At 37.7% G+C, this 20,950-nt stretch overlaps 1 protein-coding gene across 3 annotated transcripts in view; it reads right to left on the minus strand.

Moving 5' to 3' along the window:
- The window catches only part of CPED1 (cadherin like and PC-esterase domain containing 1), a 313,276-nt gene that overhangs the window by 30,896 nt on the left and 261,430 nt on the right, over positions 1-20,950 (minus strand). For all 3 annotated transcript variants that reach the window (XM_033193921.1, XM_033193920.1, XM_033193919.1), the window contains exons 19-21: positions 3,275-3,495; positions 2,921-3,022; positions 2,427-2,514 (exon numbers count right to left, since the gene is read on the minus strand). In XM_033193921.1, the coding sequence (XP_033049812.1) occupies positions 2,427-2,514; positions 2,921-3,022; positions 3,275-3,495 (411 nt within the window). The remainder of the gene's footprint in view (positions 1-2,426; positions 2,515-2,920; positions 3,023-3,274; positions 3,496-20,950) is intronic.

Consider the following 20,950-nt stretch of genomic DNA (forward strand, 5'->3'; position numbering starts at 1 on the left):
TCTTGAGCCCATCAGAATGGCTATTACTGAAAAGTGAAAAATTAACAGATGTTTGTGAGGCTGTGCAAAACAGGAATGGCTTATAAACTGTTGGTGGAAACATAAATTAATTTAACCACTGTGGAAAGCAGTTTGAAGGCTTCTTAAAGAACTAAAAATAGAACTACCATTTGACCCAGCAATCCCATTACTTGATATGTATCCAAAAGAAAATAAATCATCCTACCAAAAAGACATGGATTTGTATGTTCATCACAGCACTATTCACAACAGAAAAGACATAGAACCAACCTAGGTGCTCATCAAAAGTGTATGAGATAAAGACAACGTGGTACGTATTTACCACAGAATACTATGCAGCCTAAAGAACAAAATCATGTCTTTTGCAGAAACATGGATGCACCTGGAGCCTTCCATTAGCTAAATAATGCAGAAACAGAAAATCAAATACTGCATCTCCTCACTTATGAGTGGGAGCTGAATACTGAATATGCATAAAGATAGAAACAATGGACACTGGGGTCTACAAGAAGGGGGAGGAAGGGAGAGGACAAAGGGTTGGAAAATTACCTGTTAGATATTACGCTTGCTACACTTACTTGTACACCAGGCATTTTTTGATGGTCTACCATGTGCTGAGAATTGTATTTGGCATTTGAGCTGTCAGTGTAAGCCAAACAAATTCCCCTAACCCACAACTCCCTTGTTGCGCTCACAATTACCATCCAGCAGAGGAGACAGACAGCCAAGGAGTATAGGTGCTGAGTGACATGAGTAAGGACATAAGACACTGGTACAGGAGCTCATGGCAGGAGCAGCCAACCCAGTCTAGTGTGTCAAGAGGTTTTCTCTGAAGAACTAGCATGTAAGCTAATGGTGGAGGAGTCAACTCCAAGTAGAAGGAGCAGGGATTTATTTCAAAGGTCTGGAGGTGACTGAGAGCATGGTGTGCTTGAGAAACTGAAATATGCTCAGCCTGACTGAGCTCGGTGGTGTTGTGAGTGTGATAAAGGGATAAAGTCTACAGAGAAAGAGGAAGCCAGCACCGAAAGGCTATATGAGCACATGATGAAAAGTCTGAATTTGTTTTCTGCCTTCACTTGCAATTATCCCCTTTTCCTTTTTCCTGTTCTTTGCCCTTCCTCTTCTTTTCTCCTTCTGTCTTCACTCAGTTTGAAAAGATTGATGAGCATCATCAAAGTTCAGGTGGCAGTCATAATGTTTAACACAATATCTGGCACATAGTAAGTGCTGAGGAAATGTTTGCTGAGGTGAATTGATTCTGAATTGTAACCTAAGTATAAGCAAAGGCCACAAGTATGCCAATTACTGTGAGGAGCTGCAAGCAAAGAGGCACAGTAGAGCTACTGGAGTCCTCAAGAATGAATTGTGGACCTCGACCTGTAGTCTTCAAATAACATTAAAGGGATTCAATCCGTGGAAGACATTATCAAAGGTCCCCTCTCCTGATTCCCAATAGCCTTTGGCTATCCCAGATGTTTAAGGCCTCAACTCATTTTGAATTACCTTAACCCCTGCTAACTCCAAGATGCTGAATTTAGAGGCTGTACCTTGGCCACTTTCTACCAGTTCTCCTGTTTTTGCATCACAGAAGATCTGCTGTCCAGGCAGATACACTTTTGAGAAAAGAATTGGGGGGTCTTGTGTTCTGTGCTGCGGAAAGGTAGTAGCACTCAACAGAGACACAGAAATCTAAATCTCAACCTCCTTACATGTTAAATGGACAGCTTCCTGTCTCCCCAATTCCCAGGGCTCACCAGAGTCATTACTCTGAAATTGCCCAATAATTCTGGCTGCTCCAGAAGTCCCACAGCTTAAGCAAGAGCAGCTGGTTCTCTTCCCTACAGATCCTATGTTTCTTTTCTTTTCTGAAACTTCTATTTAGTGCTGAGGCTAATTTACCCTCTTCTGTAACAACTGGCCAGAGACCCCTACTCTTTTCATTGATTAATATCCAATTACAGGAAAAACCAATGGTACTATTTCAAACACTATTTTTAAAATAAAGCAATCAGTTTGAAATCATCTTCAAAAAGACCACTCTTTCCCAAAGGACTCATGATAGTGATAATTTTGTTTGTGGTTTCAGCATGAACCTGACAAAAGGAAATCCTTTTAATATAGCCTTTAAAAGTGTATGCAAAATTGGTGGGGTAAGACCCCTCAGCTCTTTATTTTTGCATAGTTCAACACTCTGTTTCCTCTTTTATTAAGTCAGTGGATTATTTACAACATATTTGTGGGCTATATGAAATTAATTATAATTTATTTGAAAAAACATAACCCTTAAGTATATTCTCTTTTTTTTACTTTCATGAAGATAACTCAATATTATATAGTGCCTTATGGGTCTTTCTCCAGCAGGGATCCTTATAATTCACCTAGCCTAGAGGAAATGTGCTTACCTGTGTTAAGAAATGTACTCCATCCACTGGCAGATGAAATCCAATTCCCAAAGTTTTGATGATCACTAGGATATTGAGTAAATTTTCCCTGAATGAGATAATTATAATTCTAAAGTCAGTAACTTTAATTACACTTCTAGATGTTTGTTGTTTATATAAACAAATACCATAGAATTCTTTCAGAATGTGATAATTGGCAATATAAGACTAAATGTTCGTTTTATATATTTGATGTATATTATGGTTTTTTTAAAGATAGAGTTTTAGGTGTCAGACACATTTTGATCTTTACTAAATGTAAATCTGGATAATGAACAACCATATTGTGACTGGATACAAGACTACTTTATTTTAGTATTTTAAACTAGACTTTAAATACTTAATGCTAAATTGTAAGTTGTTCTTTAAATAAAATCTGGATAAAACTCAAGTCACATCCATAGTAACTTTTTTGACTTAGAATACTAATGACAATTATTGTTACAGACATTTACCTCTTCAAAACCTTGTGAATAATTTGCAGGTGATTGGAATTAAGCCACTGAACTCCACCAACAACCAATACAGTCTGGACAGTATTCTCTAGGGGGCGTGATCTGAAATCCAGAAAGAAAAACAACACATGTTGCCCTAAAACAGAAGGTAAACATGCACTGCCTCACATTTCACTGTATCTGGCATCTTGATCATAAGACTCCTTGTAATTTCCAACTTGTTTTCCGTCCCCTTACTTGGTATCTAACCTTTTGAGCGCATGTGATGTACAGTAAGCAGTTGAGCAGTGATGACTGCTCGTAGAACATCAGTACTTTGTGGGCTTTGTGTCTTTCATTATAGTTTCATTGTACCTTTGCAACAGGTGTTCAAGTGCATTTTCAAATGTTGGTCTCAGTGAAGGGCTTATCCAGAATTGGGGATAGTAGGAATAACTGATCAAAGTCTTCCCACCATTGACGTTGTGATAGAATTTAGTGCCATGTACTTTCTGCCATTCCTGCAACGTTTCATTCAGCCTTTCGATAAGATAGTACATGATCCCTCTGTTGGTTGAATCTCCAATGAACAGAATCTATAAGTTAAAGAGAAAGCATTTGTTTAAAAGCTTATGTTTACATGGTACAGGAGATAGTTTAAAATAATGAAATTTTGAATATTCACAACACTACCTAATTGTTTGAAGGACAGTCCTTCAAACTGTTAGAAGTAACATTCATTATATTCTCTCCAAACCTGTTCCTTTTCATCTCTTCCATATTCTTAGTAATGCCATCATCTACTGACCCACTAACTCATATTTACCACTTGTTTCAGGTTATCTTCAATTTTTATATCTTCCTTATGCTCTTTACTTTCTCATTTAATCAGCTTAACAAGTTCTGTTGATTCAAATAGGCATGAAGCATTTTAGTGCTCTAGGAATACTTAGGGATTTTCCAATCTTTTTATTTTACAGTTGTGCAAACTGAGAATTCACAGAGGTAGCTCAATAGAGGTCATGTCTACTTGGTTCTGCCACAGAAGCAGAATCTAATTTTCTGAACAGCAGTGCATGTCCCAGGGTGCCTATCCCAGTGCCATTTTCTCTCCAATGAAGCCTCTTACCCACATCCCCTCCTGCTCATTCCCAGTAGCACTGTTCAGGCTTTCACTGCCTCCAACCTGCACCAGTGTAATACTCTCCTACTGGGTCTTCCTTCCTGTACAATGGCTGTCTTTTAATTCATTCTACACACAATATTGCTGCGATAAATTTCCAAATGTCTAGTTCTGGTCATCTCATTTGTGTGCTCAAAAACTTTATTGGTTCCTTGTTTCTTACATAATCCTATGGGTTCCTCTCACATATACTGAGTTTTTATTGCATATCAGTCTTTGCTAGGTGGAGATTTCACATAGGGTACTCACTTTTAATCTTCACAACTGTGAGGTGTGATTCAGTATCTCCTTTTCACAGATGAGAAATTTGAGGCTCAGGAAGATGGAGGACATAAATCTACTAAATGGAGAACCCAGGGTTCAAACCCAGGTCCTTTAAGTGCAAGGTGAAGGGCCCCATCCTCTTCATTCTTCCCTTTACGTAAACATGTTTTCTGCTAAACATGATTTGCATTCAACATCTGCTTTTTCTTATGTTAGTCTGTCTGCCTTGAAAGTTCTTCCCTCTGTAACCCCACTTGTCACCCTCCAGACCCTGTGTGAATGCTGTCTCATCCAGTGCCCCTAGCCACAATTACTTTTGCTGTTCTCTTTGATTTTATTACATTTTGACTGCCTTTACAGATTTTACAGAAGCCTCATGAAATTATGGCTTTTTGTGTCTGCATCGTTTTTCTCACAGCCTATCAAGAAATATTTGAGGTCAGAGTCAATTTCTAATTCTGATTTTCCCCTATAGTATCATGCATGCACTTTAAAAATAAGTAGTGACTTGAAAGTCAAAGGGACTTTTGTCAAAGACAATCCCTTCTAATGTCTTCGGGTAAGATTTAATTCATTCTTCAGTTTTTTTCTTTCTTTTGAGATTTCTCTTTCCATTAGTCATGCACATGTTTTCTTCTGACTTTAACGGCAGGCATTGCCATCATTTCTCAGGTATTTCTGTATTTGTCCACCTGCAGAAAATTTAGTGAGAATCTGCAAAGGTTTAAAGTCTTTCCACGGTAAGTGTATCCAAGTAGCTGCGTGAAGAAATCTAGACAGCTTCTCTGATTTGCCTTCAGCTCAAGTAGTGTAATCCTAAGCATCATTAGGCTACCCCGAATAACAAGATTTCAAGGACTCAGTCATAGATCCTCTCAGCCAGGTTGCATTTGGAGCAATAACATTCCAGTGTAATAAAATAGTTTGTGAAATAACTTGAATTTCTTCTTTCTACATTCAACCTTTCACTATTTACGTTTGATTTTCTTGCCTACATTTCTGATTTTTAAAGAGGAACATTGCATAATTAGGAATGCTCTTAATTTTAGGTATCAGCAGTTATGCAACTCCATTAGTATTGGTTTGCTAGGGCTGCCATAAGGAAGTACCAAAGGCTGTGTGGCTTCAACAACAGAAATTATTTTTCTCATATTTCTGGAGGCTAGAAGTCCCAAGATCAAGTAGCTAGTAGGGTTAGTTCCTTCCAAGGCCCTCTCTGGCTTGTAAGTGGCTGTCTTTTCTTTGTGTCTTTCCTCTGTCTATGTCCTAATCTCTTCTTAAAGATCCCAGTCATATTGGATTAAGTAGGCCCCATATATAGGACCTCATTTTACCTTAATCAGCTCTTCAAGGGCCCTATCTCTAAATACAGACACATTATGAGGTACTGGGGGTTATAATGTCAATGTATGAATTTGGTGGAGGGGATACAATTCAGCCCTTTGAGGATACAATTCAAAGACCTTTGAGATGTTATTTTAAACTAAATCACCAGTATGGGTTTTTCTTGTAGTTTCTTTTCATTTCAGTATCAAGGTGCAGTCCCTCCTAGGGTATCCCCACACAGCCAGCAAGCTCCCTACATATCTGTATTGTGGGCTATGCTGAGCAATACAAAGGCTGAGAAAAATCAAAGGAGGTATACATTGCTGAGAAAAACAACAACATAATTCCTAGATTTCCAGTATTTTCTGTGTGTTTATATGTGAAAAGGCAGCCCACCAAAGCATGCCAGCAGCACAATAGTCCTGTTTCGGAATTCTTAGGTACTATTATTTATTAAATAGACGATTTTAGACAAATTATGTGACCTCTCCAAGGGTTCATTTCATTATATGTACAGTGGGGAGAAGTAGAGCTCCATGTTGGAGGACTTAAATGTGATTTTAAATACTTCTTATATTCTTGGCACAAAATGTATGTACGCACAAAATGTAAGCACAAAATGAATGTATGCCACCTTGTTAGGCACTTACAATTTGTTAGCTCCTCTAGAGAAAATGGCAGCAAAAATAGGAAATGTCTAAGTCACAGCTATTTCTCTCCTGCCCTACCAAACCTCCTCCTGATCTCCAGCAGGACTTGAAGGGTGGCTGGTAAGTTCTGTATGGAGGACTGGAAGAGAGATCGCCAACCTGAGCAAACCAATGCTCTCAGAATGGATCCCAGGTGACCCCATTGCTGATTAGTGACTAGCAAGAGCTACCTGAATGGGAGAAGGAAGCATCACCACTGTCATTTGCACGACAAGCTCTTCTAAGTCGCAAATATCTCAATAACAAATTTGAATCTAGCAGACATAGCTCTGGGATTTCTAGAGGATTATGTTATCCTAGTGCCTTTCCATTCATGAAAGATGGAAATAATAAACTACAACTACAATGAAAATTCAGTTGTAATTTTAATATTGATTGTTCTGTTGGAAAAGCAATTTTTGCAAGAGATTGATATTTCTAACTACAAGATGTCTAACTTCAAAATGTCAGCTTTTTAATGTGCATATCACACAATTTGAAAATGCTGTCAGGAATTGGCAGAGACACAACAACAAAAAAAGAGAATTTTAGACCAATATCACTGATGAACATCGATGCAAAAATCCTCAATAAAATACTGGGAAACCAAATCCAGCAGCACATCAAAAAGCTTATCCACCATGATCAAGTGGGCTTCATCCCTGGGATCCAAGGCTGGTTCAACATATGCAAATCAATAAAGGTAATCTGTCATATAAACAGAACCAAAGACAAAAACCACATGATTATCTCAATAGATGCAGAAAAGGCCTTTGACAAAATTCAACAGCACTTCATGCTAAAATCTCTCAATAAACTGGGTATTGATAGAATGTATCTCAAAATAATAAGAGCTATTTATGACAAACCCACAGCCAATATCATAATGAATGGGCAAAAACTGGAAGCATTCCCTTTGAAAACTGGCACAAGACAGGGATGCCCTCTCTCACCACTCCTATTCAACGTAGTGTTGGAAGTTCTGGCTAGGGCAATCAGGCAAGAGAAAGAGATAAAGGGTATTCAATTAGGAAAAGAGGAAGTCAAATTGTCCCTGTTTGCAGATGACATGATTGTATATTTAGAAAACCCCATTGTCTCAGCCCAAAATCTCCTTAAGCTGATAAGGAACTTCAGCAAAGTCTTGGGATACAAAATCAACGTGCAAAACTCACAAGCATTCCTATACACCAATAACAGACAGAGAGCCAAATCATGAGTGAACTCACGTTCACAATTGCTTCAAAGAGAATAAAATACCTAGCAATCCAATTTACAAGGGATGTGAAGGACCTCTTCAAAGAGAACTACAAACCACTGCTCAGTGAAATAAAAGAGGACACAAACAAATGGAAGAACATTCCATGCTCATGGATAGGAAGAATCAATATCGTGAAAATGGCCATACTGCTCAAAGTAATTTATAGATTCAATGACATCGCCATCAGGCTACCAATAACTTTCTTCACAGAATTGGAAAAAACTACTTTAAAGTTCACATGGAACCAAAAAAGAGCCCACATTGCCAAGACAATCCTAAGCAAAAAGAACAAAGCTGGAGGCATCATGCTACCTGACTTCAAACTATACAAGACTACAGTAACCAAAACAGCATGGTACTGGTACCAAAACAGAGATATAGACCAATGGAACAGAATAGTGCCCTCAGAAATAATGCCACACATCGACAACCATCTGATCTTTGACAAACCTGACAAAAACAAGAAATGGGGAAAAGATTCCCTACTTAATAAATGGTGCTGGGAAAATTGGCTAGCCATCTGTATTGCAGCACACCCAACATGGCACAAGTATACATATGTAACAAACCTGCACGTTATGCACATGTACCCTAGAACTTAAAGTATAATAAAAAAAAAAAAAAAGAAAGCTGAAACTGGATCCCTTCCTTACACCTTATACAAAAATCAATTCAAGATGGATTAAAGACTTAAATGTTAGACCCCAAACCATAAAAACCCCAGAAGAAAACCTAGACAGTACGATTCAGGCCATAGGCATGGGCAAGGACTTCATGACTAAAACACCAAAAGCAATGGCAACAAGAGCCAAAATTGACAAATGGGATCTAATTAAACCAAAGAGCTTCTGCACAGCAAAAGAAACTACCATCAGAGTGAACAGGCAACCTACAGAATGGGAGAAAATTTTTACAATCTACACATCTGACAAAGGGCTAATATCCAGAATCTACAAAGAACTTAAACAAATTTATAAGAAAAAATCAAACAACCCCATTAAAAAGTGGGCAAAGGATATGAACAGACACTTCTCAAAAGAAGACATTTATTCAGCCAACACAGGAAAAAATGTTCATCATCACTGGCCATCAGAGAAATGCAAATCAAAACCACAATGAGATACCATCTCATACCGGTTAGAATGGCGATTATTAAAATGTCAGGAAACAACAGGTGCTGGTGAGGATGTGGAGAAATAGGAATGCTTTTATGCTGTTGGTGGGACTGTAAACTAGTTCAACCATTGTGGAAGACAGTGTGGTGATTCCTCAAGGATCTAGGACTAGAAATACCATTTAACCCAGCCATCCCATTACTGGGCATATATCCAAAGGATTATAAATCATGCTGCTATAAAGACACATGCACACGTGTGTTTATTGCAGCACTATTCACAATAGCAAAGACTTGGAACCAACCCAAATGTCTATCGATAATAGACTGGATTAAGAAAATGTGGCACATATACACCATGGAATACTATGCAGCCATAAAAAAGGATGACTTCATTGACTTCATGTCCTTTATAGGGACATGGATGAAGCTGGAAACCATCATTCTGGGCAAACTATTGCAAGGAGGGAAAACCAAACACCGCATGTTCTCACTCATAGGTGGGAATTGAACAATGAGAACACATGGACACAGGGTGGGGAACATCACATACTGGGGCCTGCCGGGGGTGGGAAGAGGGGGGAGGGATAGTATTAGGAGATATACCTAATGTAAATAACGAGTTAACGGGTGCAGCACACTAACCTGGCACATGTATACATATGTAACAAACCTGCACGTTGTGCACATGTACCCTAGAACTTAAAGTAAAACAATAAAAAATAAATAAATAATAAAAAAAGAAAATACTGTCAGGAATTAAAGAGTGAATTATTTCAGTTATGTGATTCCTATTCAATCTCTGTATCTTTTAGGCCATTCAGTTTGGTAGATTTTTAAAAAGGAAATTTGCAGATTATTTGTTTTAAGGAACAACTTCTGTTTTGAAAGGCCTAGATTATCATAGCAAATATTTATGACTAGACATACAATTTATAAATAATTCTTTCTCTCCCCTGTGAAACTTACTGCCTTACATTAGCATGCATGGGTATTGTTTCTTTTTTGGATAAGCAAAGAGAAAAAATGTGATGTGGTTTTAAACACAAAGATATGTTTAGAAGAGTTTTGCATCTGTTCTACTCCCATGACTCTGCATGCAGTGTGAGCTATCACAAAGTATACAGGAGTTGATATTTTCCCATTCTTTTTCATAGCATCATGAACCATAGGAACTAAAAGGAGGTAATATTCTTAGGCTCTACAAAAGCTTGAAGCTTGTTTTTAAATTGTTATGTTAGTCTGTTTTGCATCACTATAAAAGAATGCCTGAGACTGGGTAATTTATGAAGAAGAAAAAAGATCTATTTGGCTCACAGTTCTGCAGGCTATAAAAGCATGGCATCAGCATCTGCTCGATTTCTGGTGAGGTCTCAGGAAGCTTTTACTCATGGCAGAAGGTGAAGAGGGAGGAGGCATATCACAGGGCAAGAGAAGGAGCAGGAGAGATGCTGGGCTCTTTTAAACGACTAGCTTTCATGTGAACTAACAAGCAAGACCTCACTAATTGCTGTGAGTAATTACTGTGGGGAAGGCACCAAGGTATTCATGAAGGATCCATCCTCATGACCCAAACAACTTCCAACAGGTCCCACTTCCAACACTGGGGATCACATTTCAACATGAGGCTTGGAGGAAACAAACATCCAAACTATATGAATAGGCTTATTATAAAATGGTTTAATTATCTTTGTTTTTATTTCCTGTTTCTGAGTTGCATAATCCCTGTATTAGGTGAGATAAGCTAAGTGCTGTAGCAGATAGCACAAAAAAACTTATAATAGCTCAAACCCAATTAAAGTTTATTTCTCTCTCAGAAAAATAATCCAGGTGATTCAAGGCAGGTTTATGTGCAGGGGTGGGGCAGGGAGGTCATTTAGGGTCCCAGGATGACTGGACTGTGTCTTCAATTATGGCTTCTAGGGACTCTCTGGATGTTGACACCCAACCGAAGGAAGGAAAAAAGAAGCTGTCAGGTTTTCTATGGGCCAGCCCTGGAAGCTGGCCACATCATTGCTGATCACATTCCACTGGTTAGAACTCAGTCTCATGGCCAAATACCTAATGTCAGGAGACACTGAGAAATATAGTCAAGTTGTATGCCATGGAGAAGAGAAACTGACTTTGATGAATGCTTAGCTATTCTCTACCACATTCTCTTACATGCTAATTCTTCCTGGGGAAAAACTAAACCCTCTGTTCAGATTTTTCCACCTATGAACTAGCAGAAGTGGGAAGTATGTAAAAGGCGAAATTTTAATTTGTGTTATGCCTGAAAGGTCTTTTATTTTGAGAAGTTGGTTTCCTGAGACGAATACTATCAAGAAACATCACTTCTTACCAATACCATTTATTGGTAAAAATACAAGCAAGACTTTGGGAACTTTTAATTTAAATGTACAATGGAACGATTTTTATCTCATTTTATTTCTTCTTGAAGGGAACTAACAATGAAAATACTTAGACTTTTAAATATTTTAATCCATAACCTCTTTTCTCCAGCATTACCAAAAGTAACCAGGACATAGTTAAAGAAACAAGTTAGAAATTAAAGGCAATTTGGTGGCTATGTAGGTTGAATCAATACAAAGGTAGTTAGCTTCTCAGAGTCTTCTGATCTGTTGTGGCAGGAAGAGAATTGGATACATGTAGTATCAATAGATCAGAAAAGAAAAAGAAAAAACTTAAAATCATTTTCCTTTTTCCTTTCTTTCCTCCTGCATCACATCAGTTTTATCACCAATATTTACAGAAGTGGTAGCATTTCTCTGGATCTAATAAAGTGCATGTAGATTTCAACTGAGCCTAGTTAACAGGAACCCACTAGAACCTTCCCAAAGGGGAAGTTATACAGGAGTGCAGTAAGAGCTAATTGTCCATGAATCCAGGTAATGCCTGTTCACCGGAGAGCTTTCACATTGCTATAGATAAGGGAAATAAAAGTGAGGTGAGGAGGAGTCTTATTTGTTACATCTAGTCCAGAGCCAAGCATAACCCATATATTTAGAAAGCTCTACAGTGATTCTGATGAGCCCTAAGGTGGAAAACCACTGATCTCCTAAGAGAACACGCATTTCTAAATGATGAAAGGGGTGGTTCAGTTGTAATACAAAGCTGAGGCTGGTCAGACAGCTAATGACATTTAGGTCATGATGAAAATCTAGCTCAGCAAGGCATCCCTCTGTCAAATGTGATCTGGTTACAATAAGTGTTTTCCAATTGTGCATTTTAATTAAGTTGGATGTAGATGAGCAAGCAAATTGATGTTTGCAGTCAAAAACAAATAAAAGACTGACACTTAGGCAAATCACTCTCAGACATAAAGTTTGGCGAAAAAAAAAAAAAAAAGACCGAAGCAAGCGACTATATAACATCACCTAGGCATAGCTCTTCTAGCTGCTTGGAACAAAATTATTTGTCTACATTGCCATTATCTCTGGACTGTTGTAGTATTTATTGAATGCTGAAGGAGGGCATCATGTGTAAGTCATCATTTCCTGGTAAGAATGAGTTGCACTCTTTCCTTGTATCTGACTGATTTACTGAAACTCACAGGCAACAATGAATTACATAACCATAATGGAATTCACATATTAGTCGAACATATTATTATAAATTAGCCACACTTTGAAAATTTAAACACCTTTAAGTCCAAGACACTACTTAACATGAAAACATTACTTAAAAATTTAAGTTACATTCCCTGTTTTAACAGCTGAGTTTAAGTACTTTTTGTAAATATTGCCTTTTTATATTTCCCTTTCTTAATTGCACTCCCCTCTCAGATATTTTATTACTGGTTTAAATTCTGAACTGTTTTCCACTGACAAACAAAATAAAGGCTTGTTTAATTCAGTTAGGTCAGGCTTCTAAGTTTTTACAGTTGTAAATTTGATTTTCATATTTCTAAACTATTTCCTACATATTTCACCCTGTGGTTACAAAATTATGTTCTCATAATTTCTCTGTTCCATTCAGCATTTGTAAAGAGGTGGGTATCTATTTAAAGAAATGTGTGAAAGTATCATTGAATACATAGCTTCCTTTTTTTCAATTGATTTTCCTTTAATTCAACACAATTGTATATCACAAAACCTATGTACATATACAAAAACCTACAAGTGAAATAAATCTGTAAATGAAATTGTTTGGATACATTTAGAGTTCAAAAGTGTCCCATATTCACCTAATGTTCAGAGGGGAAAACTTGTTCCAACTTTCCACCCAAGATCAGCCTCCTGTTCATGTTGCTGCAATGAAGACAAATGACTGAGGTATATAAAGTATGATCCTGCTCGCAGGCCATTAAGTGTGGTTAGATTCCTGGTCAAAATTACTATAAGCTTGAACATCTTTTCAGATCTCCACTGATTTCTGTATTGTTCCTTCCATATAGGCAGGTGGGCTTCTGTTTGCAAGTACAGTCTTGGCATTCATCAATGTAAAACAGTAGGAAAAAGACATAAAAGGTCACAATAACGACATAAGGAAATTCAACTGAGAGAAATTACTACTTGGAGATTCTAAAGAAAGCAGAACACTATTTGAAGACCTAACTTTCTAATAATTCTCAATGCCCTGGCCAAATTCCATTGCCTTTTAATTCAATTCTTCAGAGAGAGACAATTCACTTTAGTATGTTCCCAAAGAGAAAAATTACAGGATGGTTTTGTATATTTTTATTATTCTCATGGAAAGTAAGAAATAGATGTACCGGGAAAACCCTTTGCTCACCTACTCCTATTCGTAAGTGAAGCTTTCTTAAAATAAGTGCTAGTCATAGTTGTATTTGTGAATGTTTACACAATTATCTCTGTGTTGTGTGGAATATGAGTGTATGCAACTGACTGTTTATGGCTAACTCCTGTGATTCTGAATAAAAAAAAAATCTTTCTCAGGCTCTCCCCTCTGCATTTCCACTGCCTCTGCCTTAGTTCTAATTTATACAACCTTTTCAAATATAGACTTTTAGATTAAGAAAACAATGCCCACACATTGTAAAAATGAAAATCATACAGAAATATTTAAAAATATCTCTTCATGCTTAACCAACTATGCTTTACCACCCAAGCTGGCTTCATGGGCATGTAACCTGGATGGTCTTCCAGGGTCACATGCTTTGAAGGGTCTTGTGCTTGGTTCATTGCTCTTCTATTGTCTTTTTTCCCCTAAACTTCAACTTTTATTGCAGATATGGGGGTATGTGTGCAGGTTGGCTGCGTGAGAATATGGCATGATGCTGAGGTTTGGGATACGGATCCTTGTCATGCAGATAGTGAGCACAGTACCCAATAGGTAATTTTTCCACCTGTGGCCCCTCCCCTTCGTCCCCAGTAGTCTGTAGCATCTCTTGTTCCCATGTTTATGTCCATGTGTGCTTAATGTTTAGCTCTCACTTACAAGTGAGAAAATGTAGTATTTTATTTTCTGTTCCTGTGTTAATTTGCTTAGAATTATGGCCTCCAGCTGCATTCGTGTTTCTGCAAAGGATGTGATTTTGTTCTTTTTATGGCTGTAGTATTCCATGGTATGCATATATGTACCACATTTCTTTATCCAGTTCACCATTGAAGGGCACCTAGGTTGATTCCATGTCTTTGCTAATGTGGTGATGAACATACGAGTGCATGCGTCTTTTTGGCAGAACAATTTATTTCCTTTGGGAAGGAAATAAATAAATAAATATACCCAGTAATGGGACTGCTGGGTCAAATGATAGCTCAGTTTTAAGTTCTTTGAGAATTCTCCAAACTGCTTTCCACAGTAGCTGAACTAATTTACGTTCCCACCAATAGTGTATAAGTGTTCTTTTTGCTCTGCAGCCTCTCCAGCATCTGTTGTTTTTTGACTTTTCAGTAATAGCCATTCTCATTGGTATGAAATGGTATCTTATTGCTGTTTTCTTAAAGGATTTTTATAGCTTGAGGTCTTACATTTAAATCTTTAATATATCTTGAAATAATTTTTGTATATGGTGAAAAATAAGGGTCTGGTTTCATTGTTCTGCATATGTCTAGCCAGTTATCCCAGCACCGTTTATTGAATAAAGAGCCTTTCACCATTGCTTGCTTTTACTGGCCTTGTTGGAGATTAGATGGTTGTAGATGTGCAGCTTTATCTCTGAGTTTTCTATTCTGTTCCATTTATCTATGTGTCTGGTTTTCAGTCAGTACCATGTTGTTTTGGTTACTGCAGCGTTATAGTATAGCTTGAAGTTGGGTAGTTGTATCTTTGGCATAAGCTTTGTTTTTTTGCTTAGGATTGCTTTAACTATTAGGGCTCTTTTTTGGTCCCATATGAATGTTAGAATAGTTTTTCCCAATTCTATGAAAAGTGACATTGGCGGATTGATAGGAGGAGCATTGAATCTGTAATTTCTTTGGGCAGTATGGTGATTTTAACAATATTAATTATTCCAATCCATGAACATGTAAGGTTTTTCCATTTATTTATGTCATCTCTGATTTTTTCAGCAGTATTTTGAAGTCATCCTCATAGAGATCTTTCACCACCTTGCTTATCTGTATTCCCAGGTATTTCATTTTCATTGTGGCTATTGTAAATGGGATTGCATTCTTGATTTGACTCAGCCTGGACATTACCGGTGTATAAAAATGCTACTGAGGTTTGTACATTGATCTTGTATCCTAAAACTTCACTAAAATTGTTTATTAGTTCTAAGAGCCTTTTGGCAGTCTCTAGGGTTTTCTAGGTGTAGAATCATACCGTTAACAAAGAGAGATAGTTTGACTTTTTTTCCTATTTTGATGCCATTTATTTCTTTCTCTTGCCTGATTGCTCTGGCTAGAACTTCCAGTACTAGGTTGAATAGGAGTGGTAAGAGTAGGTATACTTGTTTTGTTCCAGTCCTCAAGGGGAATACTGCCAGTTTTTGCCCATTCCATATGATGTTAGCTGTGGGTTTGTCATAGATGGCTCTTATTATTTTGAAGTATCTTCTTTCAATTGATGCCTAGTCTGTTGAGAGTTTTTTTTATCATGAAGGAATGTTGAATTTGATAAGAAGCTTTTTCTATATGTATTGAGATGATTATGTGACTTTTTGCTTTCATTCTGTTTATGTGGTGAATCACATTTACTGATTTGCATACATTGAACCAGCCTTGCATCCCAGGAATAATGCCTACTTGGTTGTAGTATATTAACTTTTTGATGTGCTGCTGAATTCGGTTTGCTAGTATTTGGTTGAGAATCTTTGCATCTATGTTCATCAGGCAAACTGGCCTGAAGTTTTCTATTTTCATGTGTCTCTGCCAGATTTTGGTATCAGGCTGATGCTAACTTCATGTAATGAGTTAAGGAGGAATCCCTCCTCTTTGATTTTTTGGGATAGTTTCAGTAGCATTAGTACCAATTCTTTTTTGTACATCTGGTAGAATTTGACTGTGAATCTATCTGGTTCATGTCTTGTTTTGGTTGGTAGGTTTTTTTTTTTATTACTGATTCAATTTCAGAGCTCAATATTGGTCTATTCAAAATTTTGATCTCTTCCTTTTCAATTTTGGGAGTTTGTGTGTTTTCAGGAATTTATCAATTTCCTCTAGATTTTCTAATTTCTGTGCATAGAGTTATTCATGGTATTATTCTCTGAGGATCTTTTGTATTTCTGTGGAATCAGTTCTAATATCATCTTTGTCATTTATGATTGTACTTATTTGGATCTCTCTTTTTTTTGTTGTTAATGTAGTTAGCAGTCTATCAGTCTTACTTATCTCTTTGAAGAACCCACTTCTGTTTTCATTGATCTTTTGTAAGGATTTTTACATCTCTATTTTGTTCAGTTCTTCTCTAACATTAGTTATTTATTTTTTCTGCTAGGTTTTGGGTTAGCTTGCTCTCTGTTTTCTAATTCCTTTAGGTGCAAAGTTATAGTTTTAATTTGAAATCTCTCTTACTTTTTGATGAAGATGGTTAGTGCTATAAACATTCCTCTTAACACAACTTTAGTTGTGTTCCAGATACTTTGGTAATTCAGTTCCTATTTTCATTAATTTCAAACAAATTTTAAATTTATGCCTTAATTTCATTCTTCTTCCAAAAGTTATTTAGGAGCAAGTTGTTTAATATCCATGTATTTGGGTAGGTTTAAGATATCTTCTTGATACTGATTTCTGTTTTTATTGTACCGTGGTGTGAGAATGTGCTTTGCATGATTTAATTTTTTTTGGAATCGATTGAGATGGGCTGGCTTTAGCTCAGTGGCTACTTTGGCAATTCCTTGTTGGAATCTATTGAGATTTGCTTTATGTTCAAGCGTGTGGTCAATCTTAGGATATGTTCCATGTATAGATGAGAAGAATATATATTCTGTGGTTGTTGGGTGGAGTGTTCTGTAGATGCTTATTAGGTCCAATTGGTCAAGTGTTGATTTTAAGTCCAGAGTTTCTTTGTTAGTTTCCTGTCTTGCAGGTCTGTCTAATGCTGTCAGTGGGGTGTTAAAGTCTCCCACTATTATTGTGTCTAAATCTGTTCATAGGCCAACAAGAATGTGTTTTATGAATCTGGGTGCTCCAATATTTGGTGTGTAAATATTTAGGATAGTTAAATCTCCTTGTTGGATTTACTCTTTATTATTACATAATGCCTTTCTTTGTCCTTCTTAATTTTTATTGGTTTAAAGTCTATTGTATCTGATATAAAATAGCAACTCCTGCTCTTTTTTGTTTGTATGGTGTACCTTTCTTCATCCCTTTACTTTGAGCCTGTGTGTATTCTTACATCAAGATGGGTCTCTTGAAGACAGAAAATGGTTGGGTCTTATTTTTGTACCCAAGTGCTACTTGGTGCTACTCTGTACATTTTAAATATGTCATTTAGCCCATTTACATTTAGGGTTAGTATTGATATGTGAGATTTTGATCCTGTCATCATTTTATTAGCTGGTTGTTATATAGACTATATTGTGTAGTTGCTTTATAATGCCAGTGAGCTATGTTCTTAAGTGTGTTTTTGTGGTAGCAGGTGCCGATCTTTTAATTCCATGTTCAGTACTCCCTTAAGGACCTCTTGTAATGCTCGTGGTCTATTTGAAACAAATTCCCTCAGTGTATGCTTATCTGAGAATGATTTTATTTCTCCTTCCCTTATAAAGTTTATTTTAGTAGGATATAAAATTCTTGGTTGGAATTTCTTTTCTTTAAGGATGCTGAAAATAGGCCCCTAATCTCCCCTGGCTTGTAAGGTTTCTGCTGAAAGGTCTGCTGCCAACCTAATGGGGTTCCCTCTGTATGGGACTTGACTCTTCACTCTAGCTGCCTTTAAATTTTTTTCTTTTGTATTGACCTTAGTGAATCTGATGAGAATGTTCTTTGAGGATAGTCGTCTCATAGAGTATCTAGCTGGAGTTCTCCATATTTTTTGAATACATATGTTAACCTCTTTCATGAGATTAGGGAAATTTTCATGAACTATATCATCAAATGTATTTTCCAAGTTGTTTATTATCTCTCCCCTCTCAGGAAAGCCAATGAGTTGCAGATTTGTTCTCTTTATATAATCTCATATTTCTTGGAGTTTTTGTTTAATTTTTTAAAATACTTTTTTCTTTATTTTTGTTTGAGTTGATTCAAAGAACCAGTCTTTTGAGTTCGGAAAGTCTTTCCTCAGCCTGGTCTATTCTGCTATTAATACTTCTGATTGTATTATGAAATTCTTACAGTCAATTTTTTCAAGTCTAGAAGTTAAATTTGAATCTTTCTGAAAATGGCTATTTCATCTTTGAACTCTTGGATTATTTTACTGGATTTCTTGAATTGAGTTTCAACTTTCTATTGAATCTTGATGAGTTTCTTTGACATCCATATTCTGAATTCTATGTCTATCATTTCAGTCATTTTATACTGATTAAGAAACATTGCTGGGGAGCTAGTGCACTCATTTTGAGGTAAGAGGACACTCTGGTTTTTAAATTGCCAGAATTCTTGGGCTGATTCTTTCCTATTTGGGGGGGGGTTAGTGTTCCTTTAAATATGGTGTGAGCTGAGTATAGTCACTTGGTTTTATTCCTGGATGTTTTGAAAGGGCAAAGGCTCTGTACAGCATCTTTATTTGTGGCTTAATGCTTTTTTTTTTTTTTTTTTTGGTTTCACAGGGTGCTATTTTTGGTGTGGCAGTTTGGGCTATGATCCAGTAGATGGCATGTAAGAGTAATGCGTGTTAGGCCCTTACTCAGCTACAGGGCTCCTCTGTATTTACTCAAGTTTCCAGCCATGCTTTGCAGGACAGTGCGGAGAGAGGTGACTTCCTCTCATTAGTTCTACTCCTACACCTTTGGGAGCCCCCTTTAATCACTGGTACTGTGTCTGCATTTCTTTTGTTAGGTGATCCAAGCTGTGGGGCTCCCTGAACAGAGGCTCCAGCAAGGAGATAGGCCACATTCTTTCCAGGCTGGTCCTGTGGAGGGAGGCATGCCTTGCTCCTGTTCCAGCCCATGAAACCACACATCTCATCCCTCTTAGTGCTCTGAGAGTGTGGGTTTGTTTTCCACTTGAGTGCTGGCCACAGATCTTGGCTCAGCACTCTTGAGCTGCACACTGCAGCCTGGGACACCAGGATCAGCTAGTGGCTCTATCCTTTGAACCCTTGGAGTTAGGTTCCACGTGCGCTAGGGAATCTAAAGTGCTCCCAGGCCATCAGGAACATAATCAGGTGGAGCAAAGCATCCAGCTATGCAGTGGAGGCTGCTGTGCACATGTTCCTGCAGAGAAGCCAGGCAGGGTGTGGAGGAGGGCCTGCAGAACAGATGTGCCCCAGTCCCATGGGGAAGTTGACCCCATTTTCTTCTGGCCAAGCAGTAGGCTGGGGCTAAAATTTCTTGGATGGAGATAGGGAACCTTGCGGGGATGGGTGCCTATAGCCAGGTTCCGCCAGAGATGTGTTGTGCACTAAGGCTCCTGTTTCTGCACTGGTTCAGGTACCATTTATATCTACTCTCTGGACAGATTCCCCTGTCAGCTCAAATGTCCATAGGGTATGTTGGGTCCCCTGTAGCCAGGAATCCGGAGGTCCACAGCAAGTGTGGGTAGTCCCACAGTTCCTTCACTCACCTATTCCCGGGGACCCATTCAGGCCTGGGAAGTAGCCACAGTGATTGGGTACCCTGGACAGGGTTACCAGCCTCCTCCCTCCTCAGCCTTAGCATCTGTGTTGCCATCTGCTCTGCATTTTCTCTCCAAAGATATGTCCAAATGTTGGTTTACTTGAAACTTTGATCTCTCTCAGGCATTTCTTGGCTATGTCACTGGCCCTCGTGTTCACCTTTTGTTCTACTGGTGTCTTGAAACTCTTAATAAATTTTGAACACAGGATCCTGTATTTTTATTTTGCATCCTACCCCTCTCCTATTTCTCTCCACCTATGAAATTACTCCTAAGTGTTTGTTACTTTAAGAAATTCTCTATGTATGTAAATATGTTTGTAGGTATGCATTGGTTTTTACATCAATGGGATTATTCTGGATATCGTCTGTAATTGCTTTGCCTCCTCAATTATGCATGTTGGAATTTTCCCATTACACAGCCTCTGCCTTCCTAGCATCTATTTCTTATTACCCGTAGAGAGCCTCCATACTGCTGTGGCATGGCCTTTCTAGTGCTGATTATGCCACTTCTCTGTTAAATATGGATAATGCTTCCCTTTTGCATACAGAATAAATTAGTGTCTTGATAAATACATCAGGCTATTTAGACCTATTGGCAGTGTGCTGGCAAATTTGAGTTTCTGAGCATGCAAGTTCTGAAGAACACCTACAAAGTAGGAGAGTCACAAAGATAAGCCCCTTTGCTGTGCAGTGAGCTAACTGGTCTTCTGAAGTCTCATCTAAGCATGGACTTCTATTTTCAAACTTTGCAATACCCTCTCTCGTTAACAGGTATGAAAAATGATCTTTTTTTTTTTTAACCACTACTTTGTAGAGTTACTAATAATCAGCCTAGAAATTAGTGAAGGTAATGTTGTGGGCTGAAAGTTTATGTTTCCTCCAAATTCATATGTTGAAATACTAATCTCCAATGTGATACTATTAGGAGGCAGGCGTCTTTGGGAGGTCATCATGTTTAGATAAGGTCATAATGATAGAGGCTTCATGATGGGATTTGTTTCCTTCTAAGAAGATTCAGAGACTAAAACTCTTTATCTCTCTTTGTTGTGTGATGACAAAGCAAGAAGGCAGTCAACAGAAGCCAGAAGAGGGCTA

Source organism: Trachypithecus francoisi, unplaced genomic scaffold (assembly GCF_009764315.1).
Source record: "Trachypithecus francoisi isolate TF-2019V2 unplaced genomic scaffold, Tfra_2.0 Lachesis_group4, whole genome shotgun sequence".
NCBI lineage: Eukaryota > Metazoa > Chordata > Mammalia > Primates > Cercopithecidae > Trachypithecus > Trachypithecus francoisi.